Raw genomic sequence first — 27,357 nt, forward strand, 5'->3', positions numbered from 1 at the left:
TGCCTCTTCACTCACAAGTCCTAGGTGTCTTACCGCTGACAGGAGAAGAATAAGCTGCAATAGAGATGGTATTACACTCCCGATAAACTGCAATGCAGGTCCCCTCTCACCTCTGCTACTAGCTGGAAATGTGGAGAAGGACGCACCCTAATTTTTAGACTACCTCGAATGACCTTTACAGACAGGTCAGCAGGGATGCAACATCATGGACCCCACAAATATACTTACATACTTAGGCATCTGAAATATGAGAAAATTTGTAATCCTTGGTAATATTTAAAGAATCAACGGCCTGTTGGTCTAGGTTGTCTACTCTCCCTCCTCAAAGAAAATTTGAGAGATCTGAATACCCCCCCCCCCCCACCACCACCACCACCACCACTTTTTAGTTCTTCCCTTCCCCCTAATCATTCTCCATCCCTTTTGTATGTCTATGGCATCGTTATATTTACATGGTTTTGTATCTTTGTATTAATGGGTATACCAATGCTACAGTGCATTTGTTGGTTTTAAATACTTTTCTATGGTGACCCTGCTCTTTTATATGCATATATTCTTACTTTTTTTTTTATTGTTGGTACATGTATGCCATTGATATGTTATCTGCCTTATCACACAGTATGCATTAAATTACTTTATTATATTATGTTATAGTTTCAATAGAAACTAAATGAACCATAACTAGCTAATAAGCACAATATGTGGCATACGGTGGTGACTATATGCACAAAGATGCATTACCTGGTGGTCAACATTCATTCCGGCCAAACGCCACCCGTATAGCACAACGTATTGTAAAAAAAAAAAAAAAAAAAGAAATAGAAATCGGCATCAGGAAAGTTGTCACTTACTGGCAGTGCTGGCAGCTCTCAGAATTGCCCCTTGGGGTATAAGAAGAAGCTTTCCTTTACCAGATGTATTCTTGCTGTTAGTGGTCAGGTACAGTTTGGTTCCTGGTGGGAGATTTGCCAAATTTCCTAAATTTGTTGATGGTAACTGTAAGGTTGCCATAACTTAATTAAAAGAAAAAAGAATAAAAGAAAAGATATTTAATATACAGAAAAATCACACAAGAAAGTTTAACTCATTCCAAAAAAAAAGGCAAAACACTGTCACAGAACTGCCAAAGCTATTGTGCTACCTGTAAGGAAATGTACCGTTCTGTAAAATACAAGATAAAATTTTCTCTAGAAGTGAATATACAAGTTCCTATTAAGTACACTTATTACAGTTTATTGGTAGGGAGCAATGCAACAAAGACCAATATAATGTCTGTACCTGAGCCTTGGGATCCAGTTTTTGTGGTTATAGCAGACGAGACCTGTGTTTTAGATGCATTTTGTGTGGCCTGGGATAACACAGTGGCACCTCCACTGCTTACAACAGCTTTTGCCACCCCTTGAGCAACAATCTGCTTTGCCCCCACAGCTTTGGCAGCTGAAGAGCTAGATTTGGCAACAAGTATTTGGCCACCGCTAATAGTTACAGAAGGTTTAATGGAGGCCTGGACTGCCGATCCAACCGGAATTCCAACAACCTAGAAAAAGAAAGGGAAGGTAAAACATCATGTGATGTACCTGAAATAACCAGGTATAAAATGGCCAAAAAAATGGATCAAAAATCCAATACATGGGTAAGGGTCACTGATCTCCTGGCCCTGCCATTCCAACACTCAACAGGTCTCCATTGTGCCAGTTTAGGCAGGTCATCGCTGTGGCTCGGGATTGGCTGAGTGGACATTTACTTTCTTTTGGGATACAACCAGGAAGTGGAGATCAGCGTGGTCCAGTGATCATAGGTTGGGGGGGGGTTAACAGTGAGTAACTTTTTTTTTTTTTTTTTTACAAAAAATATTTTTATCTACAAACAATACAAATGTTTAATGAGTCAGAGTCCCTCCTCTGTGACCCCAACAAATGTATTGAACTCAGATCCACTAGAGAAGGCAACTGCCAGATTAAAGCATAAATTGATCGCACATATCCACAGCTCTTTCCTGGGATTAACAGAAACAGCCTGAGATCTCCATTCCTTGACTGAACTAGTGCGGATTTCAGTGAACCTCAATCTACCAGACACTTCTAGCCTACCTTACAGAAAGGTCTTTGGTGAGACAGGTTCATTAAATACAAAACAAACACACTGCCAATACTATAAGCATAAACCCATACCATGAAGAAGACCCTACCTTTGAGCCCTCTGAGGTATTCAGGGTCTTCTGGGGTGATACAGCAATCATTTGGTTACCCTTCACAGTAACAATCTGCTGGAGAGATGGCTGAGACGTTGAAGGAGTTTCTTGCTGTTGTTGGGAAGTTTCAACGGGCTCTTGTTTAATGATGACCTACAAAAGCATCAGAGCAAATTTAGGATAATATTTCTTGTCATTCATATATGTAACAGTAAGCTATACAAATATTCTTTGTCCATTGACAATTTTGCAATAATTTGAAATAAAAGTTGCTGTTAAAGTGTACCTGTCATTAGAAAAAAAAAAAAAATTGACATGACCATGACAAGACATGTCAAAAAGTTTTGATTGGTCGGGGTCTGAGTGTTTAGATCACAACAGATCAGGGAGAAGTCCGCACTGCCCTGCGTTCCTCTCCCATCTGACCTGGATGGCTCTCAAGACTTACATTATGTAACTGGCCAGGTATACTACATCATCACCATCATATAATGAGTCACAAAGTTAAAGGTTAGTTATAATTATAGAAAAATATCCCCTAACCACAAAATGGATAACAACTAGTGGTTCGATGGGGATCCTGCAACTCTGACCCCTATTAATCTGCTAGTTAAGTTCTATCCTATTGTTGGGGAATATCGTCCTATAATGAGAGAATCCCTTTAAAGACAATTTAATCCTATAGAAAACATGAAGTGAAGTTGTTTTCCCATAAAGAAACGTTACCTTTGTAAAAGCACCAAGCCCTCCTGCCACTGGTTTTGGACTCTGAGCTTTAGAATGACTTCCAATAGGACAAAGTGGAGGCATCGCTGCAAATAGAGACTCTTCCTGCTAGAAAGAATAAAAATAATTATAAACTGGGAGGTTACCCATAAGTATTATAGGCTACAGACACTTAAAGAAACCAGGAACTAATGTCAATTTATAAAGCGTATTTATTTATCAAGCAGAATAAAGCAAAGAAAAAAAAAAGCCAGTGTAAGGCTACATTCACGTTAGGCATTGTTGACAATCATAGATATCTGTGAATCTAGCTTTATTTCGAAGTACAGGAAGGACTCAAAAACCGTGGTTTACCACAATTTTAGTCCCACATGCACAGCATCCAGCCATTCAAGAAAATGGATAGATTGTATTTACAATTGTGTCAATTAAAGTCTATGGACCAATAGGCAATAAATCATGATCCTTTTTTGATGTACCGCCTTATGGTCAGCACAAAGCTTTATGTAATTTAGACGTAGTATTTTGTGAATGGAAAAGGCTAATGAGGTTGTCTTCCTATGTGGTTGATGTTAGAGCTGTAGCAGAGTATGCCAGGGAAAGGCATGGCTTCTTTATATTTTCCCAAAAGTGGCCTATGTAGTTCACAGGATCCATCCAGATAGATGGCTGTCCACGTTATAGTTTTTCACAACGGATGCTGCTATTATATAAGCAGCTCTCCATTCTGGCACATAGAAAGGACCTCAGTAAAATAGGATCTCTCTATAAATATAAATAGACTGATCTTTACCTTTATATTTTGTGTTATGAAACTGCTGCCATGAATTTTAGGCAACGGAGAGCGGGTTCCGGCTTGCGACACACTGGACTGCTTGCTAGTAGGACTACCTGAACATTTTAAAAAGACACAATTTTCTTTTTTTTAGCATGTATCAGACATAGAATATTAAAAGACTCCATTTTAGCAGCACCAGGAGCCTTACCAGACACGATTTTGCAGCTCATTGTAATGGGTTGGAAGGATTTCCCAGGCGATTCAGCCAAGCTTGTTGCTTGACCCTGAGGTACAATCTTGCAGCTGGCAGTGATGGGCTGGAAGGCGGTGCTGCCATGTGCTCCAATAGTGAATCTTTGGGTCACTTTTGTTGGTGTACGCTCTAGTGATGAGGGTTGACTGTAACATGTGGAATCTGATGCACCATAACCTTACGTATTTAGAAAAAATAATCTATTCATCAAAACCGTTACATCTACTTTCTATAACTCTATAAACACATACACACACACCGGATCCACTGCGGATCCCTTGCCTGTCATTTTCAATGAGAATACATACTTGCAGCAGGATTGACATCCCCCAGCCAATGCATAAATTACCTGCTCCGCACTTCGGCTTGCTTCGGGGTTCCCGGCTGGACGTCCCTCTCAGCCAATCAGTGGCTGTGGCGGGGCAGCGCACTGATTGGCTGAGCGGGATGTCCAGCCGGGAACCCCCGAAGCAAGCTGGAGCAGGTAATGTATGTACCAGCTGGTGGGGGGTTAAGGGGGATGTAAATCCTGCAGCAAGTATGTATTCTCATTGAAAACGACAGGCAAGGGATCCGCAGGGGATTTTGCAGCAAATTTGCAGTGTTGCTGTCATTTTTGGCCAGTTCAGGTTTGGGTGCTCCGATTCCTAGAGCAAATTAAGACTATGTTCACGCAGCGTAAAAGTACGGCTGTTGTTGTAATCGGCAACAATGGTTGTACTTTGTAAGCCTAGGAACGCCGCATGATCTTCTATAGGATCCCAGCCAGAGCGTATACTCATAGTATACGCTCCGGCCGGGATCCCATACGGTGCCGGAAACAACTGACATGTCAAGTTTTGTGCGGCCCCAATTCAGTGAATTGCCGCCGCAGAAAGCTCTGTCATTTTACACTATGAAGCGAGTGGCTGCGGCCGCTTGCTTCATTGTGTTCTATGGGGAGTTCTGATGCAGGTGCGCGGTGCGACCGGAAAGATCACCGGGATGATCTTTGCAGAGAACGGCCGCTTCGTGACCCAGCTGGGTCACGGAAAGGCCAGTCTCTTATGTAGTGTAACCATGGCCTAAGAAAGCAAGGAGCCAGGAGCAGCGCTCATTGTAGATATTCTCCAGAGATACAATGATAAAGCGATTGACTGTACAGGCTGGTATTGTCCAGTGTAACAGGGACAGAAAACAGTGACAAACAGGCAAAGGCTTATTTGTCAGCAGATTTAAAAATTTTGACCCATAAAAAGTACAATTGCTTGTCAACCACACATCTCCCAGTATAGGGGGATGTGCAGCCAATGACAGATGACAGCAAGGGGCACACAAATCAATTCAGCAATCGCTTATGCAGCCCAGCCACATGAAATCAGAGTTTATTCACACAATGGCTCCATGTGGAATTTACAATGGAGGCTGTGAAGGCAGTGAAGTATAAAAAATAATCTTGGCTGTATGTAAACTGTAAAATCACATTCTAAGGTGGACATGTACTTAAAAGCGTGCCCGGTTTTGATTGAAAGGGGGCCTCTCCGCTAAGGAGAAGGAGCAGGCATTCTCCTGGCTCATCCTCCCAATTGCCTGGGGTCTCAGCAGTGAGCCCCGACTGATCAAAACGTTTGGCATGTTTCTTTAATATGTTAAAAGTTATTTATTTTTATCACAGTGAACATTTAAAAGTTACCTTTCTCTGTTAATTCCTGACTCCCTTTATGTGGTGATGATGCTTTTATGGCGGCAGATCCAGATCCTTCAAGCTGACTAGATTCATTATAAGATTGTGAATAAAGGTAAACTTCTCCAAGTGAATGTCTAAGTAGTTCAACTTCAACAACCTGCAGACAGTGAGAGCAGTTAGAAAGTGGTTACCTGGTCTATTACTGAGATAAATAAGATTAAATCGGTATTGCAAGATAAAATAACTTGTACCCTATCCACAGGATAGGGGACAAGTAAGAGATTGTGGGGTCTGTCCTTCGTACTCCCCGGTGATCTCAATATGAGCATGCGGCTCCTTTCTTATAAATACAACCACGGGTATGGCATGTGACCTGCGGCTTTATTCACTCCTATGGAGCCACTGGAAAGAGCAGAGTGCTGTACTGAGCTCTCTCCGGCGCCTCCATAGAGAATGGGGAAATATGGAGGTCGGACCCTGCAACCTCCTACTTTTCCCCTAGCCTGTGGATAAGAGACAAGTTACACAGCAGAACTCACACATTGATAATAACAAGCCAGGGGTTCTGACAGCTAGAAAATGTACTGAAAGAAATAAACCATACCGTTTCAGCACCCAGTGTCTGTAAGCCAGTGTACGTTCTGTCCAACTGAAAAAAATAAATAAATAAAAATGTTACTATTTAATATAATCTATTACTCTAAAGTGAGTCTGTCAGCAGACTCACTGACTGATAAAGCTTTGATTCGTAGCACGGCAGCATTTTTAGCAGAACTGCGATGTCATGAAAATGTCTGGGCAGCGGTTTCCCTGGCTACTCCCTAACCAGCCTTGAAAGGCCAAGCATACCCCCCCCCCCAATGCCACAGTTTAAGGTAAAACTAATTTCTTCGAGGGAGCCTGCTGGGATTTAATGCGTATGCTATATCAGCTGACAAAATCGCAGGATTTTCTGACAGAAAAGATTCTTACCCACCCTTAGACAATTTATTTCATGCTGTATATGTGTGTGTGTGTTTAAGTCAATAGCAGACTTCTGAAACTGGGTAGGAATGCTAAAATCACACAGAATGTTCAAAGCCCAATACCTTCAGGTTGTGGATGATATCAATCCGCTTGTTTTGACTGTCTTTAAAATGTATCTGGACTCTTACAGGAAATTCACCCCAACCTCTACGTGTTAGATGGAAAGGAGGCTCGCTAAAGACAAGAAAGAATTTACAAGTAATCAAACACACATTATATAATAACGGCAAAAACTGGGTAACAATGGCTGCTCTGCTTATACCAAAGTTCTTCAATATGAACTAGGTTGTAACAATAAACTGACAACAGAACATCCACAAGGGCTTTTTAAAAATCTTGCTACAAATCTAACAATGTGTCCAATAAGCTGGTGCATCCGCAAGTGTTATAGCCTCTACTAGACCCTGTGTTAGACCCTGGTACATGTCTTCAGGGACTGAAGACTATACAACTTGTTGGAAAGACAATGAAGGAAATTCCCATCCACACAGTTTTCAATCAATAGTTTTTGTGTTGGTCTTACTTTCAGAGGCGGCAGACTGGAACTCACCAGTAAAGTTGTCCACAGGCATATCATATCACCTGTCCTCATTTTTTTTTAGTTATATGGGTTCTGCAGCTCACCCTTCCTTAATTCCTCCTGAACTGACAGCCCCAAGCTCAGTAGCTATCATGTACATGTCTTTAGGTTATGTTCACATGGTATCTTTTTCTCCAGAGGTGAAATATACGTAACAAATTCTAAGGGTAATCTTGGATTTCTGTCACATAGTAAAACTGTGCTCTGCAATTTAGTGTAAGGCTGGGTTCACACTACGTATATTTCAGTCAGTATTGTGGTCCTCATATTGCAACCAAAACCAGGAGTGGATTGAAAACACAGAAAGGATCTGTTCACACAATGTTGAAATTGAGTGGATGGCCGCCATTTAATGGCAAATATTTGCTGTTATTTTAAAACAACGGCTGTTATATTAAAATAACGGCAGTTATTTGCTGTTATATGGCGGCCATCCACTCAATTTCACCATTGTGTGAACAGAGCCTCTCTGTGTTTTTAATCCACTCCTGGTTTTGGTTGCAATATGAGGACCACAATACTGACTGAAATATACGTAGTGTGAACCCAGCCTAAAACTGTGCCATGTATTCCTTCCTATTGCAGTTTTTTTTTTTTTTTTTTTTGCAGGTGCTCATTTTGGCAAGTGATACACACCAAAATGGGTACTGAATTAGCATGTAGGAACACCGCCTCACAGCTAGAATAGAAGACATGCATGCAGCAAGAATGTGCAGCACAGCAGACATCAGGTGGGCAGAACAGAGCCGTACTCCACAATCCTTTCATTTATAACAGTGGAGATTTCAACAGTCATTTGTCCTAAAACTCACCTGACCTCCACAAGGTCATTGGGCTTGTAGCTTGGGTGCAGAAAGAACCAGACCTTTTTCACAAAATGATCAATGCTTGGTTCCTTTCTGGACCCCCTCACATAAATCATCCACTTGTGGGTAGATTGATCATTCTCTTCCCGCTTGTCTGGAGGAATGTACCTTAAAATGAAGAATAAATTCTGATAAAACAAAGAAGATGTACTTGATGCAAGTGCATTAGCAGTACATGACACACTTTACTTTCATGTACAGTTTTCATTTTGAAAAGCAGATTAAGAGTCCAATGTCCCCCAACAGTCATATAATGGGTCACTTATCACGTACAAGGCTATTTAAAATGCATCTTTCTATCACATACAGTATCAGGGTACTCAGCCAACATCAAACCAACTGAACTCATCTGCCTAGGCAATAAAAGTAATAGATATATCTCTCTTTTATTCTCTGTCACAGTGCCTAATGAGCTGGACATATCTATTCTGGTCCTGCTCCATGGTGACATCACTCCATCTGCCAAAGCAAGGAAGAGAAGACACTGCACAGGAACCAGGTGGTTAGGTAAGTATGGTGGGGACTCTTATTACTGGGGAATCTACTTACCGGGGGACATGCATTAATAGCGACCTCTTAATATTATTAATGTCTTTGTATTATCTGCATTACTGCTAATGTTATACCCCACCCCGGCTAAAAGTACTCCTAAAAATTCTGAGGAGGATTTTTACACTGCTGTTTTTCATATAGAAAACCTACTTTGAGACGTTTCCTACAACAATAGTTTTCTTCACAAAACGTCGAGAGGTGTCTTCAGATCCTGCAAATCCAATTAATTTGTTGTTCATATTTTCTATTGTAGTAGAATCCTAAGGGGGAAAAAAAGAAGTTTTACTACTGCCTCGTAACTTAGGACCAGAATCCTGATAAACCTCAGCCTGTCTAATTCTTAAGGATGTCCCTAAGGATGTGTTTACATATATGTGTTCAGATTATCATAAGTAAGGGTTTTACACTTACTTCTAGCTTTGTCGTACCCTTCAGGGTGCCTTCACACGTACCGTATCGCTGCGTCTTTAGTGCGACTTTTCATGTAAAAATCAAAACGCGCATGTAAAAATCGCACCAAAAACGCAGCGATAAAAACGCAGCAATATGGTACGTGTGAAGCTACCCTCAAGGGGATTTTGGGATTCAACACCAGAGGGCTAAGGGTAGCTTTGTACATGCTATACAGCCCTTTCTTGTTCTATGTGCTCACTTTCCTAGAGTTTTATCCCCACCAGGTTGGCCATTGTTCCCGTATGGCTCTTTACAGCAGGTGTCTCCCCCTGTGTTAGGAGAGGGCTTAGTTCCTTAGTTTGCTGCATACTCCTATGTCCTCAATTAGGTTCGAGTGTGGTGACCACCATTTTGACAACCTAAACTATTCCTCCTGTCACATTTGATGAAAAATTCAATGCAGATGTGAACAGATCGCAATACTAAAGTCTATTACAGTGTGCCCCGCCACCATTGCACCTTGAACACTTGCACAGAACTAGTATTTTTTGCCAGGTCTGCAGGCAGAGCATTTTATTGTGTGTAGAAATGTATAGCACGCACTTGTATATGCTCTGACAGTGAAGTGCTTCATAGTATAGAGGCACTGCACCTAGAATATTGATAGGTTTCCACAAAATCAGCTTTTAAATACTTTCATAATTTCAAATGGAAAGAATATATAATACAGAAGCTGCTTGTCCTTGCAGGTAAAGTAATAGGTCATAGAATATACCTTTCCATGCTTGCCATCTGATGGAGTCCCTTTATGCACTCCTTTGGTAAGAACGTGGATGTCTTTATCCAACTCACTATGGGTGCAGACAGAGTCCGTTTCTGAATTATTGGCAGAGGGTGTATCGGAGCGGTGATTTGCAGGAGAAGATGCCCGAGATGGGGACTCCAAAAACTTCTTAATAGATGGATGGTTCAAAACAGTGGGATCACAAGACGACGTAGCCTAGGAAAACAAGAGGTGGACTGATATTTTCGATATGCTTTCAACACGGCAGAATTTAATTTTCGTGAAAAAAAATCAAACAAACAAAAAAAAAAACACGAGGAATGTATTGAAAGAAAAAAAAATACTAAGTCAGTCAACTGTCCTTGGATCTCTTCCTCCAGCCACAACGCAGATGTACTTTACAGCACTTTACAGAGCAAGTCAACAGAACCATGTGTAAAGGCCACCTATTTGCTTGTGGTGTTTTGGATTGCAATAAAGGAATCATTTTATCGAGTGAGTCCGCCCCTACACAATTTTCTCCTTCTCAAGATGTCATTGTCAATAGGATAAAGTGGACCAGCACCATGGATCTGTTTACAAGGGAATAGTGCAACAGAGACTGTGGAGCTTCATACAGGTATTAAGTGTGCTGACATTACAAGTTGTTTTTTTGTTTTGTTTGCAGATATAAATTGTGGATATTTCCTATTGGGACGTTTCATACTGTAATGTAGAATGGAAACTAAAGGTTGTGTTTGCACATGTTGGTTTCTGCACATTTAAGTCATGCAAATGTATCTGATTAGAGTAGATAAACAAGCAAAGAATACAATAAACATGCAAACTACTATAACTTATGGGGTATAGGAAGGCATTTTACCTCTTGTACTTTGTTGACTCCTGCAGAGGCATAGTAATTGGCCACAATGTATGCACGAAGCTTATCCATCATACGTCTCGCTTCAGTCAGACGCTGTTTGAGAAAATAATGTGGATAAAGAAGCCAATGAATTAAGGCATATGGCTATCAAAGATTCCTCTCTAAATACACATCTATACATCACATGGTTGGTAACAGATATCAAGCCAGGTGTGACTTTCCTTGGAGATAAAAGTTAATTGTCAGGGTCATTTCCCTATTCCTTGGGTGAAACTGCATAAGTTTGGGTTGTACAAAATATGGTAAGTCCAGGTTCTGGTTAAAAAAAATAACTACAAAACAAACAAGGGATCATATCTACCTTTTGTGTAGTAACTGTTTGAGCCCAGAATCGCCGCTCTCTGCCCCCCACATCGCCCGTTCTGATCATTAGCTGTTCTCCCCTCACTTCCTGTCTGAGCTGCACTGGCCTGCAGCTTTTCTACTACATTTCCCAGCGTCCTCTTTCTTGTTCCATTTACTCTCTGTCACGCCCACTGTACACTCCCTTCTCCTTCTTGTCCTCCTCTGTCAATCCTTCCTCTTTGTCCCATCCACTCCTTGAATTTTACCACCCCCTTTGTGTGCCTTATTTCTCAGCCTGTATCCCAGCCACTAGCATCTTCTGTACCAGCACCTCCTCCCCAGTGTCAGCACTGCCTGACACACTACAAGCTCCAGCCCATCCTCCCCAGTGTAAGCCACCTGCCACACTACAAGCTCCAGCCTGTCCTCTTGAGTGTCAGCTACCTGCCACACAAGCTCCAGCCCGCCCTCCCCAGTGTCAGTCCGCCCACAGCATTAGAATCCCCAGCCCATCCTCCCCAGCGTCAGCCACCCACTGCCCAAGCTCCAGCCTGTCCGCCCCAGTGTCAGTCTGCCCGCAGCATTAGAATCCCCAGCCTGTCCTTCCCAGTGTCAGCTTTACCTGGGTAAATTGGAGCATTCACAAGAACCATACGCCCATCAGAGATTGCCGTGGAGAGTCTCGAATCGGCTTATGGTTCTTGTAATAAGTGTATATTAGGCACTGTTATATACTTTTGATTGGAAGCTGGATTTTGAAAAAAAGTGTTTGCCCAGACTTCTCCTTTAAAAGGGGTTCCACAATTGACAGCCTGCTAGGGGTGTAAATTAAAAAATATACTATACTCACCTTGCTGATTCCAGTGCTGGCACTCCAGTCTTGCCTGATACTTTTATCTGCCTCAACCCGACTCTGTTAATGATGTTCCTATCAGACTGCAGCCAATCACTAAGATTGATTTCATCGGCATGGTCAGTATAAGTGAACAGAAGGACCAGGCTAGACCGACATGCCAGTGCTGGACTCTACAAGTGAGTATTTTTTTTTTTTTTCTTTTTACACCCCCTATCAGGCGGTAATTTTCTTTTCTATTTTAATTAGGAATATGGAAACTGTAAGACCACTTCATTTTTAGTTAAAGCTGTATACAACATACCTGATCTATGATTTCAATCTCGTGCTCCTTGTTCTTCAATTCAAGAGCAAACTGGTCTTTAACAATAGACTCTATCTTTGAGATGGCGGCATCACGAGCTGGGTATAGAAATACATGAATCTAGTTATGACACTAAAAACAATAGTGTTTATAGTTTTTTCCACTCATAACAATTCTCATTAGTAATGTGGAGCAATACAAATAGGTGGTTATCAACATATCTGAATGTTATACTTATACACATCATTTTTCAGCTGTAAAGAGAAGGGACATTGTTTTCTTTTATGTGTATTCTGTGCTCAAAGATAAAGGGGTATTCCAGGAAAATTAACAGATCGGGTGTAATGAATACAGCCACAGCACATGAAACACGGCTGTATTAATTCCTATGGAGCAACGGAAATAGCCGAGTATGCCAGAAGTGCGCTGTAGCTCTGTCAGCTCCACAGAAATTAATAGAGCAGTCGGTCACGTGCCATACCCGTGGCTATCATTACACAGAAGTAAGGGCCAAATACGGATATCTGTGGGATATACAGAGGTCAGACACCCTACAATCTCCTACTTTTCCCCTATCAAGTGGATAGGAGAAAAGTTGATTTTTCCTGGAATGCCACTTTAAGATTCAAGAAATGTCAGGGCCTTGGTGCTGCAACCCCATTCCCCCCACCCCAATCTCTAGATACAGACAGGAGAGAGTGTGGCTGTGAGCTCCACTCCCTGGCTGGCTGCGAATCACTGCAGGAGAGGGCTCCACAGACATATAATAGGGGCCTGTCTCCAGCAAAAAGTCAGATTGAGAGGCCAGCTAAAAAGTGAAGTGCACAGCCCAGTGCCTGATCTGGCTATAACTGGAGATTAGTGAGGGTCTTAGGGTCCTATTCCACGGGCTGAGCAGGGCCCGATCAACGATGTAAACGAGCGCCGATCTGCTAGATCGCTGCTCGTTTACTGGGCCTATTCCACGGCCCAATGATTGTTGAGCGAGGGCTGCAGGGACATCGTTACCGATGTCCTTGCAGCCCTTGCAGCATACATTACCTGTTAGTTCTTCTCCTCCGCTCTGTCTTCCTCCCCGAGTCCCGCGCGCTCTAGCTTCAGAATGGCCTGTCAGCTGACAGGCCACTCAACCAATCACAGGCCACGGCCAATCACAGAAGCCCTGCAGGTAATGTATTGTGCTTCTCAAATCATCGGTCGCCCGCCGCGCACCGCTATTCCACCGTAGCGATGCACGGTGGGGGAATGATGATTTTAGGTCTGGCCATAAATGTACGGCTGATCGTTCTCTCTATTCCACCGAGCGATAATCGGCCGCATCGGGCCGATACGGCCGATTATCATTCCTGTGGAATAGGACCCTTAGTGCAGAGACACTGATATGAGAAGTGACTGGAAAGCATTCATGAAATCTGTGATTTCAAAAAAGGAAGGCTCTTTGGAACGGCTTATGTTTTTATTTCTGGAACTCTAACTAAGTTTTCTAATTATACAGTTATTGACCTGAATGATTAATTGCTTACAAAATTATGCCAGATTACAATGCAAACAATAAATAATGTTACATCAGTATGGGAGGTGATATACTAAATCTTTGCAATTTACTTCATTTATTTCCCCCCCCCCATTTTCTATATGAAATAAAGTGCTAGACTGGCCACAGGAATTCAGGGCCATTGCCTTTTAAAGGAATCTCAGCTCCTGTAGTCAATTTGCCTGAAGTAAATCACAAACAAATCATATAAATCCAATTTTTTTCAGGCAATTTAGAGCAAAACTGATTCTATATGAATCTCTACCTATCATTCATAGCTTTTCCTGTAAATATGCATTATTGGGTCTGTTTGTTTTTTTTTATCAATCACAATGTGGAAATTGCATAGTGAAGATGTGAGAAGAGCCAAGTGGTTGTCTATAGGGCCATACCTCCCAAGTGTCCCTCTTTCGCAGGGACAGTCCCTACTTTTGACCCACGTCCCCCTTTGCCCCTTACACGTCCCTCTTTTCGACCTAGGAATTAGATTTGCATTAAAGCGACTCTGTACCCACAATCTAACCCCGCCAAACCACTTGTACCTTTGGATAGCTGCTTTTAATCCAAGATCTGTCCTGTGGTCCGTTTGGCAGGTGGTGCAGTTATTGTCCTAAAGCACACCCTCTCTGTCCTTCCGATCTGCGATTTTTTTTGCGAACGACCAACAACGATTTGAGAACATGTTCAAAGATCAAAATGAACGATATCTTGCTCGTCGCTTGATGGCTCGCTATGTTTACATGGAAAGATGAACGCTCAAATGCGATCGTTATCGTGCAAATTAAAACGATAATCGCTCAGTGTAAACGCAGCATTAGCCACGCTCATTGGGCACGGGGCTGCAAGTTTAAAAGTAGTTTTTAGGACAATAAGTGCATCACCTGCCAAACGGACCGCAGGACAGATCTTGGGGGGAGGGGGGGGAGGATCAGATTGTGGGTACAGAGTCTCTTTAATAAATCAATGTTGCTCTAGAAAGTGTCTGGTTTCTTACTGTATAATAGACCCAAATTTGCACATTATTCTATCATGTGGTACATGAATCCTAAAAATAGTTATATCCTGATGAATCATGTGACATTACGGCCCTTTTCACACACCAAGTTCATATGGCCCCATACACAAACGGATTTGTTTTGGGGCCATGTTCCATGACACAAAAAATGATTAAGCCATTGTGCCTCCGTGTCACCTATTTAACAGTCGGGGCGTGAAGGCGTATAGTTACTGAAACATATTCATAATCCTGTGCGCAGTTGCAGGTCCGTAAGGTTTGTGTGACTGAGACCTAAGAATACATTTATACATACATACATAGGATCTGCTGCAGATTTGCGAATATCAATGTAACTAAATGCATCAGTCTGCAGCACATCCTGTATGTGTGGTTGCACCCTTGAATTAAAAAGTACAGAAATGTCTGCAAAATTTTCCTAGAGTGAACCACAAGTGGGCCTCTTTGGCCGTCTAAAATGTTGAGAGGTAAGTATAGGTCTCTTCCTTCTGCAGATAGTGGTGGTCCGGGATGACACACTTCACCAATGAACCAAAGCAAGAGAAATATAGACTGGTGAAGTCACACACTAACATAAGAAAACATGGCACATACCGGAGGTCTCTATGGCCTTGTGCCGCTTATTCTGCCGCACCACCGATATGTCTTCATAGTCAGGATCCTTGTCCTCTATAGTTCTCTTTACCCCAGACATATTGGCGCCAGTTAATTTACTGCGGATATAATAAAACATGAGCACAATGACAGAACGTACACATATAACTATAATACACAGGTGCAAAACTAGGGGCAACAACAAAGAAAAAAAAACCTGACTGTGTCCTCACAAATAACACTATACAGGCTCAGATATATGATGAGGGTCAGTGCTCAGCCATGGATCACCACTTCACCACCATTGGGTAACCTGCACTGCTGTGTATGTGGCTTCTCTGAACGGCCCTGTAAGGGTTAACCTGCTGCTCACCGGGCATATAACGGGAACGTGAGGGGGCGGATCACGTGACCACAGCTCCCGCAGGCCTGCCGGGATTTCGGCCGCAGCTTTGTGTTTACAGCAGTGTCTGTGGCGCTCGGTGTGCAGCCCTGGAAATGATTGCCTATCTATTCGATCATGGTCAGGCCCCTGATGGTACCACGTGGGTACAGACTAGCAGGGGCGTGAGGTCAATTAAAGAGCCCGGACGCAGGAGTTTTACGTCATCGGTTGGCGTGCTCGGGCCGCCATGTTTGTTAGTGGCGACTGTTGTCTTGTTGGCAGCTAGTGTAGCGACCTTTGTTTCTAGAATTGTGGAGACATCTTTAGAGTTTATATATAATATGCTAGCCCTGTTCCCGTACATATACTACAGCTATACTCTAAGACTGTAGTGTAATACCATGTATCCAAGTTAACGATGACTTATAAGAACTGCACGTCAGGTGTATCTATGACTGTGATACAATCTGCTTAGCCATTACATAGAAGCCTGTCATGAGTGATAGTATCTGCCCAGCTGTTGCTTTGTGAAACTGAGTTATATGGTGCAGTATGGTAGATCCATAGAAGACTTTGTGGTGTACTGTACCTCAGATTGTGGTTAAAGGAGGGGAGAAGGACTACATATCCTAGAAGATCATATCATATCTAATATGTGCAATGTTAAGAGCTGTGGGTTAGGCCAGAGGTAATGGACAGTGGGGTGATGTCATATAGCCAGAAGTGAGGGGCATTGGGATTATGGGGTGCTGTGGATCAGGATGACATTATACATACCTCCCAACTTTTGCTAAGAGCAAAGAGGGACATGGAAGCCGTGGTCCCCATAGCTGTTTCCCATAGCGACCCTCCATAGTCAATCCCCTATAGTCACACTCCAGGGTAGCTCCACACAATGATTTTTTTGCAGCAGAGAATGTGGTAAAAGCCAGAAGTGGATTGAGCAGGAAGGGAAGTATAACACCTTTCTTTACAAATCACCAGGTTATCCCCTATCCTGCAGGGGTCCCAGCAGTTGGACCCTCACCAATCAGCTAGTTAGCCTGTGGATAGGGGATAGCTATAATTTGTGGCAATACCCCTTCTTCTCTGCCCCATGTATATTAGGTAGTTTGTAGCCAATCCCCCTGAAGGTTATCTCCCACCTGGAGGACTGACTTGGGCCCACCAGGGAAACTGACTCTAGGGGCCCACCCTAGATAGATTTAACCAGCGCCAAACTTTTCATTTTAATACAGTAACTTTGCATAGAGCTATCTATATGACCAGCGAGGCTAGCGCACTGTCAGTCACTTGTACAGTTGTTTCTCTGGCACCATATGCAAACAGCATAGGTTTGGGCAATATTCCGCATATATTCATTTACTTTGTGGGAAGCAGAGTCTGCATGTATGTATGCAGGTGATGGTCCCAACAGTCTCTAGCTGACCATGTTACAAAGCAGTGATTTTTTTTTTTTTTACCAATAAACCTTATACCTGTAATGTAATAAAATCATTGCATTAATTTCACCATTACCTCAGTCCTTCTCCCAGCTGCAGCATATCTCTAGAGCTGCCATCTTGGTACCGCGTTCTTCATCAGTTTCAGGATACACTACACCAGAGGTGTCAAACTCAAATACACAGTGGGCCAAAATTAAAAAATTAGACAAAGTTGCGGGTAAACCTTGATATTTATTGAGAGCGCATGTTACGCTCCTGGCACTGTCAGATTAGCGTACAGCATTCCTGGCACTGTCAGTGGTGTGCATCTCCCAGTGCTATGCATTAGAATAAACGACATGATAATTTGCTATGACATGATTAAAACCCAATGGTAGTTACCCATTATTTGCCCCAATCAGTAGGTAATCCCATAATTGTGCCCTGTGTAGTAGCCAACCCCTCCAATAGTGTCACACATAGTAACCAGCCCTCCCAATATTGCCCCACATAGTAGCTAGCCCTACTATTGGTGCCCCACATAGTGGCCAACTTTCCCAATGGTGACCCATATAATAGTCAGCCCCTCAAATGTCCCATATAGTAGCCAGCCCCGAATAGTCTCTTATATGGAAGCCAGCCCTCCCCAATAGTGGCTTACATAGAGGCAAGCCCTTCCTAATAGTCTTATATAGAAGCCATTCCTCCCCAAGTCTCTTATAAAGTAGCCAGCCATCCCTCCTAGTCTCCTATATAGTAGCCAGCCCTCCCCAGTCTCTTATATAGTAGCCAGCCCTCGGCCATAGTCTCCTATATAGTAGCCAGCCCTCACCCATAGTCTCTTAAATAGTAGCCAACCCTCCCCAATAGCCTGTTATATATTAGCCAGCCCTCCCCAAGTCTCATATAGTAGCCAACCCTCCCTTATAGTATGTTATATAGAAGCTAGCCTCCCTAAATCTCTTATATAGTAGACAGTCCTCTCCCATAGTCTCTTATATAGTAGCCAACCCTCCCTTATAGTATGTTATATAGAAGCCAGCCTCCCTAAATCTCTTATATAGTAGACAGTCCTCTCCCATAGTCTCTTATATAGTAGCCAACCCTCCCCATAGTCTCTTATATAGTAGCCAGCCCTCTACCATAGTCTCTTATATAGTAGCCAGCCCTCCCCCATAGTCTCCTATATAGCAGCCAGTCCTCCCCAATAGTCTGTTATATAGTAGCCAGTCCTCTCTTATAGTCTCTTATTAAGTAGCCAGCCCTCCCCCATAATCGCTTATATAGTAGCCAGCCTTCCCCCATAGTCTCTCACTGGACATTGGACTTACCCTTCATGTGGCTCCTAAAGCGCCCGGCGGAGGACGCGCACGCTGACGTCGCCGCGTTGCCGGCATCTGGACACTATTCACATACTGCTAGGCCACAGGCTAAAAACTGCCTACGGCCTACAAGATTATAATAAGGGAGGTCTGAGCGGCCGTCCAGAACACCCATATTATAATCTGCAATGTCGGTGGGCCAGATTTAAAACAACAAGAGAATAGTGCGGTGGGCCAAAAATTATGGCAGCGCAGTCCAGATTTGGCCCGTGGGCCAGAGTTTGACTTATCTGCACTACACGCTCTCTCCTTCGTGGTGCCGCTCAATCACACTCCCTGCCAAACCAGGCTACAGGAAATGTCATCTGTGCCGCATTGGCAAAACTATAACAGAAAAGACTGTCAGAATCAGGTTTTACTTTATTTCCATCTAAAATGATTTTCAAATGACTGAGATGGAGAATGAAAAAGACGTGGCCAAAAATCACTATATTGGAGAAGAGTAAAAGGAACCAGAGCAGCCAGAACTAGGACTGACACATGAGAATAAATACATGTGTGAGATCCCAAATAACATTAGGATACAGATACACCCCATCAATAACATGGTCTGGTATCAGAGAATGGACATGGACAGCTCCTTATTTCTCTTGCAGGTAATTACTAGCCGGATGGAATTGTATGTATTACATGTATTAGGATTAGGAATGGTCCGAACCTGCCGAGGTTCAAGTTCGTACGAACCCAAACTCTCGGCAATGATTCCCGCTGTCTGCCCGCTCCGTGGAGAGGGTGGATACAGCAGGAGGACCGCCTGGAAAACTGGGATACAGCCATGGCCATAGGCTGTATCCCAGTTTTCCAGACGGTCCTCCCGTTGCACGGAGTGGCCAGACAACGGGAATCTGATGCCGAGTGTTCGGGTTCATACGAACCCGAACCTCGGCAGGTTCGGACCATCCTTAATTAGGATAGGTTTTAATGAAAGCGTCTATATGAATAGACAGGATTGTGCAAATGTCTTAGGCAGGTGTGGAAAAAATTCTGCACAGTAATAAGTTAACAAACCTAAAAGATTTAATAGTTTATTTTATCAATTAACAAAAGTGAATAAAAGGAAATGTAAATCAGATGAATATTTGGTGTTAGCGTCTTTTACCTTCAGCATCAGCTCTTCTCCGTACATGTACACAATGTATGAAGAAACCTGCCAGGGAGGTTGTTCCATCATTCTGGAGAACTGAGCCCAGATCTTCTGTGGATGGCGCTGCTCCATATCCTTCTGTCTCTTCATGTAATCCTAGAAAGACTTGATGATTTGAGATCAGGGCTCTGTGGCGGCCATATCATTACATTACACTGCAGATAGTTTCATGTAACATTAGCTGGATGTTTGGGGTCATTGTTCTTCTGAAGAATAAATTTGGAGTCAGAAAACTCTATGATCACAGCCAGGGCCAATACTAGCTTTTCTGCTGCCTGAGGCAAGAACTATAATAGCGCCCCCCCCCCCCAAAACTATACTGAGCTCAACATCATATAAACACAAAATACAGTATTTTCCTGCACATAAGACTACTTTTTAACCCAGGAAAAATCTTCTCAGAAGTCAGGGGTCGTCTTATACGCTGGGTGTTGGGCAGGTGCTGAAAAACCTCAACTAGACTGGAGAATCTGCAGTGGCCACATACAGTGAGGGGATCTAAAAAAAACGGCTGCATCCCCGCCATATGCGGTGACTGTATAAAGGGCAGAGTAAGCTGCAGGCGTTCAGGTATGGAAAAAGAGATGCGGTAGAGTGGCCCTGTGCCTGGCAAAACACACTTCTTTCACCCGTCTGGCCGCCCTTGTATCCTACCAGTATTACTGTACCTCCTTCTCTGCCTGTCCGATCTCGCTGCTGTCTGATGTTTTTTTTTATTTTTATTTGGTGTGCGTTCAAAGAGGGGTAGTCTTACACAGCGAGTATATCCCAAACTCTATATTTTAACTGGAAAACTTGGGGGGCGTCTTATACGCCCAGTCGTCTTATACGCCAGAGAATATGGGTGTTATCACTAAATAATGACTGCATATCACCACCCGATAGTGACCAAATATTATCACCAATATTACCACTACACAAGGGGAAAATACCGCCACATCCTGAACACACTACCCCTGCTTGAAGGGAATCTGTCAGCTCCTGGGCCCTACCTAAGGTGCTGACAGTGTGCTGTAGCTGGCAGCCCCCAGTGAGCATGGTGGCTTTTTGGTAATTTTCCGTGCAGCGGATTATGTACAATCTTATGTCTCCTGCTGTACTAAAGAATTACAGAGCAGTTGTTCGTGCCACACTCTGGCATGCATCCTCTTCCCTCTTCATGAATAATCAATGCTGCCCGGCCTCCTGCTCACTCAGCTGTCAGATTGCAGATCAGTCCTCTTTAGGCAGTTTATGTCTGAAAGAAACACACAGGTATAATTGAATCTCTTCTCCCTAATGTGTTGGAGCTGTGGTCTAGGGCTAAATCACCTGTGTAGAGACCTGCCAGCAGTTCATTCTCTGGTTTGAATACCCTAATGGAAATTAATGCAGTGGGCCGGCCGCAGCAGGCTGAAGGACCGTAGGGATCCCGGCTTGTGTAGGGCGCTGGTGTTCAGTAAACCACAGGATAGCGTGGTTGTTCCATAAAGGAATTTTATTAAAAAGGCACAACGCGTTTCGGCCACCAGGTAAAAGTGAACTTAAGAAAGGCCCCCTTTTACCCGGTGGCCGAAACGCATTGTGACTTTTTAATAAAATTCCTTTATGGAACAACCACGCCATCCTGTGGTTTACTGAACACCAGCGCCCTACACAAGCCGGGATCCCTACGGTCCTTCAGCCTGCTGCGGCCGGCCCACTGCATTGCTTATCGTACGACTCCCTTGACGTACCCCGGCAGGAGCTGCGGTGTTCCTTTTACCTATGCTCTACATAGAGTTGTGCCTATAACCTAGCACAACTCTAATAGGTGAGTGCCACTCATCATCTTTTGTTTTAACCATCCTTTGCTGTCATTTATTGCACCAGGAGGCGCCCCCGTTCTCTTTCTTTTTATCTCCTAATGGAAATTAAATAGATGTCTTTTTTTTCTCATTATTGTATCATTTTTAAGGCTATGTTCACACACAGTATTTTTGCTCAGTATTTTGCAGCCATCCACTCAATTACAACAGTGTGTGAACATAGCCTTTCTGTTTATTTCAATCCACTTGTGGTTTTGGTTGCAAAAAAATACTGTGTGAGAACACAGCCTTAAAAATTATACAAAAATGAATAAGAAAAAAAAGACAGACCTCTATTTAATTTCCATCAGGGGATTTGAACCAGAGAATGAACTGCTGGCTGGTCTCTAGACAGGTGAGTTACCCCTAAACCACAGCTCCAACACATTAGGGAGAAGAGATTCAATTATACCTGAGTGTTTCTGATCTGCAATCTGACAGCTGAGTGAGCAGGAGGCCAGGCAACATTGATTATTCATGAAGAGGGAGGAGGATGCATGCCAGAGTGTGGCACGATCAACTGCTCTGTAATTCTATAGTACAGCAGGAGACATAAGATTGTACATAATCCGCTGCACAGAAAATTACCAAAAAGGCACCATGCTCACTGGGGGCTGCCAACTACAGTACACTATCAGCACCTTAGGTAGGACCCAGGAGCTGACAGATTCCCTTTTATGACTGATCAATACCACCAGTACTGCTAATGAATAAAAACCACTGTATAGAGTCCAGCATTACCCCCACAGAGTGAAAGTATAGTGATCAGGGTGCAGTTACATGCAGTGACTCACAGGTGACGTCTTCTCTAATCAGACTTGTTCACTTTCTCTTTTGTTCTCCATTTGGATCTGGCTCCATCGTGAAGACTTCTGTTATTCATGCCTCGTCCCTGCAGCATCTATTGGACAGACATTTTAGGCTCCACAACTTACCAGCACTCTCCTAACCCCTATACAATACCCTATCCATAGTGCCCCAACATGAATAGTTCCCCTTATTTGACACCCACACAGTAACTAGCCCCTTCTCTTCCTTCATGCTATAAATATCTCCCTTTTGCCTAGAAATTTAATGAGATACCTTCTGCACCTCCACACTATTATAATCCCCATTCTCCTCATGTAGTCATAATCCCCCTCCTATGTCCCCATATAGTCATAATCCCCCATTCCTTTGCCCCTATGTAGTTGTGGTGTCCAACCACGGGTGTTGCTATTGGTTACATCCTTTGCAAAAGTCTGTACTCATATGTGTAAGTGGTAATGTAGCAGTACCAAAGTTTTACCACTAAATGTTGTTATTACAGGTATGCGTATCTAGATATTGCACAGCTGTAGAAGCTAAAGGGTTATTGTTTTTCTAATGTACCACATGGATCTGTACACCAATGGAAGTTCTTTCTTCTTCTCAGCTATCACCTTTCTCTTTGCATCTTTCACACACACTCCTCACCCACTCACAGCACAGTTTACCTGCGCTGTAGGAAGGAAGTCACATGGGAAGAGGAAGCCCAGTGTAATGTGTGGTCCAGACGTTGAGCAGAGCACATGCACATGCTAGACCTAAACACAGTTTTCCCTCAAGCAACGCTATTAAACACTATGCAGTGTTAAGTCAGGGATCATCTGAACTTAAGCCGGGAACCAGGAACACAGTGCAGGACAGTATCTATAAGAAGTGAAGGAACTGATCCAGATAGAGCAAAGTTGGTAGAAGCCTAGCCACTCTATCTCGCAGCACGGGTGTAAGCAGAGAACCCTCAGCATACCGCTCATCCCAGATAACAAGGACTGGGGCTTGTGTCACCCTCTCTACCTCTCAGCACGCAACCCAGCCAGCATGGCTATACCTCTTCTTTCACTCTCAGTACAGATCTGGTCTATCAAGTAATGTATCAAAGCAAAAGTGTATTATATGTTTCCTGTATCAAGTATCTTCACAGTAAACAAGATTATATTTATTTTAACGGAACTCTGTGGTTCTTCACCAAGCACCGACACAGCAATCACATCTTCCTTGGGTTATCTCCCCTCTCTGTGGGTGGCAGTGCCAATAGTCCAAGTGGGTCACTATTCCACTCCGGACCACACTGATAATTGCCCAAGGGACCCCCCCACAGCCCGGCAGGTCACTGTCCACAGGGGAAAAGGCGTAGCTAGCCCACCTAAACTAAAAGCAGGTGTGCCAGCATACCTATGTGCCCAACCGGCACTGGCGTCACGACAAACCATCAACAGGCATGGCTGTACCTTGGCCAACCACCACATCAGTCATACTGTTCCACCTAACCTGTGACCGGCCATCTGCCACCGCACACTGGCGGGGTAGGGTACTATCCCACCAGCTACACCGATAGTACATAGTCATAATTCCCCCTGCCATGTCCCCCAATCTCCTCATAATCCCCCCGTGTCTCCATCTCCTCATATTCCCCCGTGTCTCCATCTCCTCATATTCCTGTGTCTCCCCATATTCCCCCCTGTGTCCCCCATCTCCTCATATTCCCCGTCTCCTCATATTCTCCCCCCCCGTGTATCCATCTCCTCATATTATCCCGTGTCCCCATCTCCTCATATTACCCTTGTCTCCCATCTCCTCATATTCTCCCCCCCCCCCCCGTGTCTCCATCTCCTCATATTCCCCCCTGTGTCCATCTTTTCATATTCCCTGTTTCTTCCCATCTCCTCATATTCCTCCCTGTGTCCCCATCTCCTCATATTCCTCCCTGTGCCCCGCCCCCCGTGTCCCCCCATCTTCAGCTGCTGTGGCCTCCTGGATGCTCCCTGGTTCAGGCTGAAAACTGATCTCATGGAGCAGCCTGAGCGGGAAGACATCACTGGCTGCTCCAGATCACTTCCAGATCGTAGCCCTAACACAGCCTGCTATCTAGAAGTGAAAGCAGGGCCATAGCTGGGGGGGCAAGGGGGCAGCTGCCCCGGGCGCCGAGACCAGGGGGGACGCCATCACAGGGAGCAGAGAGAGAAGGATGGCAGTGGATGAGGCAACCTGGAAGCTCCTGCTCTCTGTCAGTGAGAGGAGACGGGGCGATTTTTACTTCAACAAAAGAGGTATTTCATGTACTGTTCTGTCTCCTGGCTGCTGATTAGCTATAATTTGCGCAAAATTGCTGCGTTTTTACCGCGATTTTGCGCAAATCAGGGCTAAACAGCAGCCAGGAGACAGTACAGGAAAGAGATGGTGAAGGACCTTGACATGTGACTATGATGTCACGGCAGGTCCTGTATGTACACTGCACTATGGAGGAGGAAGAAGAAAGAAGATACAGCTGTGTGGAGAGGGGAGGACAATCAGGGGTGCACAGTGTGGGGAGGGGGCAGATGGTTGCCCAGCAGGGGCGCCATCAGAAATTTCGGGGTCCCATACAGCCGGAGTGTCTGGGCCCCCCATTAACAAAAAAACATGGGACATATTTTTGACTGATGTCTTTGAAGTAACTGGGTGGCTTTGGGATAATTCTGGAAAGCTGGGTCTCTTTGGATACATCCCACACCAGCCAACTTCCGTGCACTATTAATTTAAATAAAAACTATGGAACCCAAGGGCCAGGGTCGGTTTTAGGTCAAATGTGGCCCTGGGCACAATTTAAAAGTGGGGCCCCAAGTGCTTAGACATTAAACCACTACACAGTCATAGTTAAATAAAGAAGGTGGTCTGAGAGGAGTGTTGCTGGGGTCTTAAAAGATCAGGAGCACAAGCCCCCTACACATGGCCACAAAATATGTCTACACATTGGTACCAAATAATACTGCTGGGATGTGGGGGCAGACAGGGTGCAGGGATGTGGGGGCAGACAGGGTGCAGGGATCAGGGATGTGGGGGCAGACAGGGTGCAGGGATTGCACCCCCCCCCCCAGCACACATCACCCCCCCAGCACACATCGTCCCTCCCAGCACACATCACCCCCCCAGCACACATCACCCCCCAGCACACATCACCCCCCCAGCACACATCACCCCCCAGCACACATCGTCCCTCCCAGCACACATCACCCCCCCCAGCACACATCGTCCCTCCCAGTACACATCGTCCCTCCCAGTACACATCGTCCCTCCCAGCACACATCGTCCCTCCCAGCACACATCACCCCCAGCACACATCACCCCCCAGCACACATCGTCCCTCCCAGCACACATCATCCCCCCAGCACACATCACCCCCCCAGCACACATCATCCCCCCAGCACACATCATCCCCCCAGCACACATCATCCCCCCAGCACACATGCACACATCATCCCCCCAGCACACATCCCCCCCAGCACACATCATCCCCCCAGCACACATCATCCCTCCCAGCACACATCATCCCCCCCAGCACACATCATCCCCCCCAGCACACATCATCCCCCCCCAGCACACATTATCCCCCCCAGCACACGTCATCCCCCCAGCACACGTCATCCCCCCAGCACACGTCATCCCCCCAGCACACATCATCCCCCCCAGCACACATTATCCCCCCCAGCACACATTATCCCCCTCAGCACACATCATCCCCCCAGCACACATGCACACATAATCATCCCCCCCCAGCACACATCATCCCCCCCCAGCACACATGCACACATCATCCCCCCCCCCCAGCACACATGCACACATCATCCCCCCTCCAGCACACATGCACACATTATCTCCCCCCCCAGCACACATCCACACATCATCCCCCCCCAGCACACATGATTACACACACATCTACACTTACTTGCAGGGAAGCTCCAGGACCCATGTGCTTCCTGTTTTCCTCCTGGTCCTCACACAGCATGGCTCTGGGCCCCTCCCCCTTCTCCTCCGACATCGCAGCACAGGAGAAAGCTGCCAGAGAAGGTTGTGTGGGGCGGGGGAGGGGCCCGGGGGAGTGAGGAAGAGGAGGGGGCCCTGGGAGAGTGAGGAGGAGGCCCTGTGTCTTCCTGCCTGTGCGGTACAGCTAACAGGAGCTTACACACAGGTAGGCTGGACTGCCGGGCCCCCCTGGATGCTAGTTTTAGCCCGGGCTGATGGCGGCCCTGTTGCCCAGTGTGAAGTGAGGAGGAGGGGGGGGGGGGGCAGGGGGGTACAGGGTGACACCAGTCTGGGATGGGGGAGACACACAAGAGTGTCCAGTGTTTATTTAGGGGTCTGGTCTGGTTATACATTATTCTATACTTAACCCCTTAATAACTGCCCTTTCCAAATATATATCACATTTATATAAACCTTACCTACTATCTGCAGAAGTAGGGAACCTTGGCTCTCCAGCTGTTGCAGAACTACAACTCCCATCATGTCTGGACAAAGTTTTAGATTTGTCCATGTATGATGGGAGTTGTAGTTTTGCAACAGCTGGAGAGCCAAAGTTCCCTACACCAATCTATAAAGCACCTGTATCTGTATATACAGTGACCATGACAGTCACTGTATCTTTGCCCCGGGTGCAGGAGACCCTAGCTACACCTCTGAGTGAAAGGCACAGATCAGAGAACTGATGGCTCCTTGCTCTGAGCCTCCTGTCAGCGGTGTGTACGCCCTTATAAGGACACACACACAGCTGACAGCAGGGGCACCCCTACAGTGCAGGAGCAGGTGTCAGACTGGAGTCCCTGCTTCTGTGCGTATATTCCGTGGGGGGTATGCTATAAGCGTAGCACGCCCCGGAATATGCACACAGGAGCAGAGACATCAGTCTATAGTCAGTGAGCGATCATGTCTAAAATATATGCAGCCGCGGCCACCCCCTGCAGGGTCTTGTGATCTGCCTCCTGAGGCGAAGACTTCACTTCGCCTCATGGCAGATGCAGCCCTGATCATAGCAGTTTTACTTTGCATCAGTATTTCCTCCCCTGTCTGAACACATAAGCCATATATACAGCACTG

The 27,357-nt window shown here is 44.9% G+C and overlaps 1 protein-coding gene and 1 long non-coding RNA gene across 6 annotated transcripts in view; both read right to left on the reverse strand.

Annotated features, from left to right (window-relative positions):
- The window catches only part of YEATS2 (YEATS domain containing 2), a 46,538-nt gene extending 30,673 nt beyond the window's left edge, over window positions 1-15,865 (reverse strand). For 2 of the 5 annotated variants that reach the window (XM_069975528.1, XM_069975524.1), the window contains exons 1-16: window positions 15,696-15,864; window positions 15,323-15,441; window positions 12,180-12,277; window positions 10,678-10,770; window positions 9,807-10,031; window positions 8,789-8,898; window positions 8,033-8,194; window positions 6,703-6,814; window positions 6,219-6,263; window positions 5,621-5,771; window positions 3,904-4,125; window positions 3,711-3,808; window positions 2,918-3,025; window positions 2,189-2,344; window positions 1,279-1,537; window positions 852-1,013 (exon numbers count right to left, since the gene is read on the reverse strand). In XM_069975528.1, coding sequence (XP_069831629.1) covers window positions 852-1,013; window positions 1,279-1,537; window positions 2,189-2,344; window positions 2,918-3,025; window positions 3,711-3,808; window positions 3,904-4,125; window positions 5,621-5,771; window positions 6,219-6,263; window positions 6,703-6,814; window positions 8,033-8,194; window positions 8,789-8,898; window positions 9,807-10,031; window positions 10,678-10,770; window positions 12,180-12,277; window positions 15,323-15,422 — 2,101 coding nt within the window. In that variant the 5' untranslated portion in view covers window positions 15,423-15,441; window positions 15,696-15,864. Of the gene's footprint in view, window positions 1-851; window positions 1,014-1,278; window positions 1,538-2,188; window positions 2,345-2,917; window positions 3,026-3,710; window positions 3,809-3,903; window positions 4,126-5,620; window positions 5,772-6,218; window positions 6,264-6,702; window positions 6,815-8,032; window positions 8,195-8,788; window positions 8,899-9,806; window positions 10,032-10,677; window positions 10,771-12,179; window positions 12,278-15,322; window positions 15,442-15,555; window positions 15,662-15,695 lie in introns of those variants that run through there. The other 3 variants (XM_069975527.1, XM_069975526.1, XM_069975525.1) reach the window with 3 other exon arrangements.
- A 3,758-nt stretch (window positions 15,866-19,623) lies between these two features.
- LOC138794971 (uncharacterized) lies at window positions 19,624-26,286 on the reverse strand. Its single transcript, XR_011363543.1, has 3 exons — window positions 26,210-26,286; window positions 22,278-22,384; window positions 19,624-19,753 (listed from the first exon to the last, which is right to left on the reverse strand). It is a non-coding gene; the product is annotated as an uncharacterized lncRNA (long non-coding RNA).
- Between the last annotated feature and the right edge of the window lie 1,071 nt (window positions 26,287-27,357).

The sequence above is a fragment of the Dendropsophus ebraccatus genome, chromosome 6, assembly GCF_027789765.1.
Source record: "Dendropsophus ebraccatus isolate aDenEbr1 chromosome 6, aDenEbr1.pat, whole genome shotgun sequence".
In the NCBI taxonomy this organism is placed as follows: Eukaryota; Metazoa; Chordata; class Amphibia; order Anura; family Hylidae; genus Dendropsophus; species Dendropsophus ebraccatus.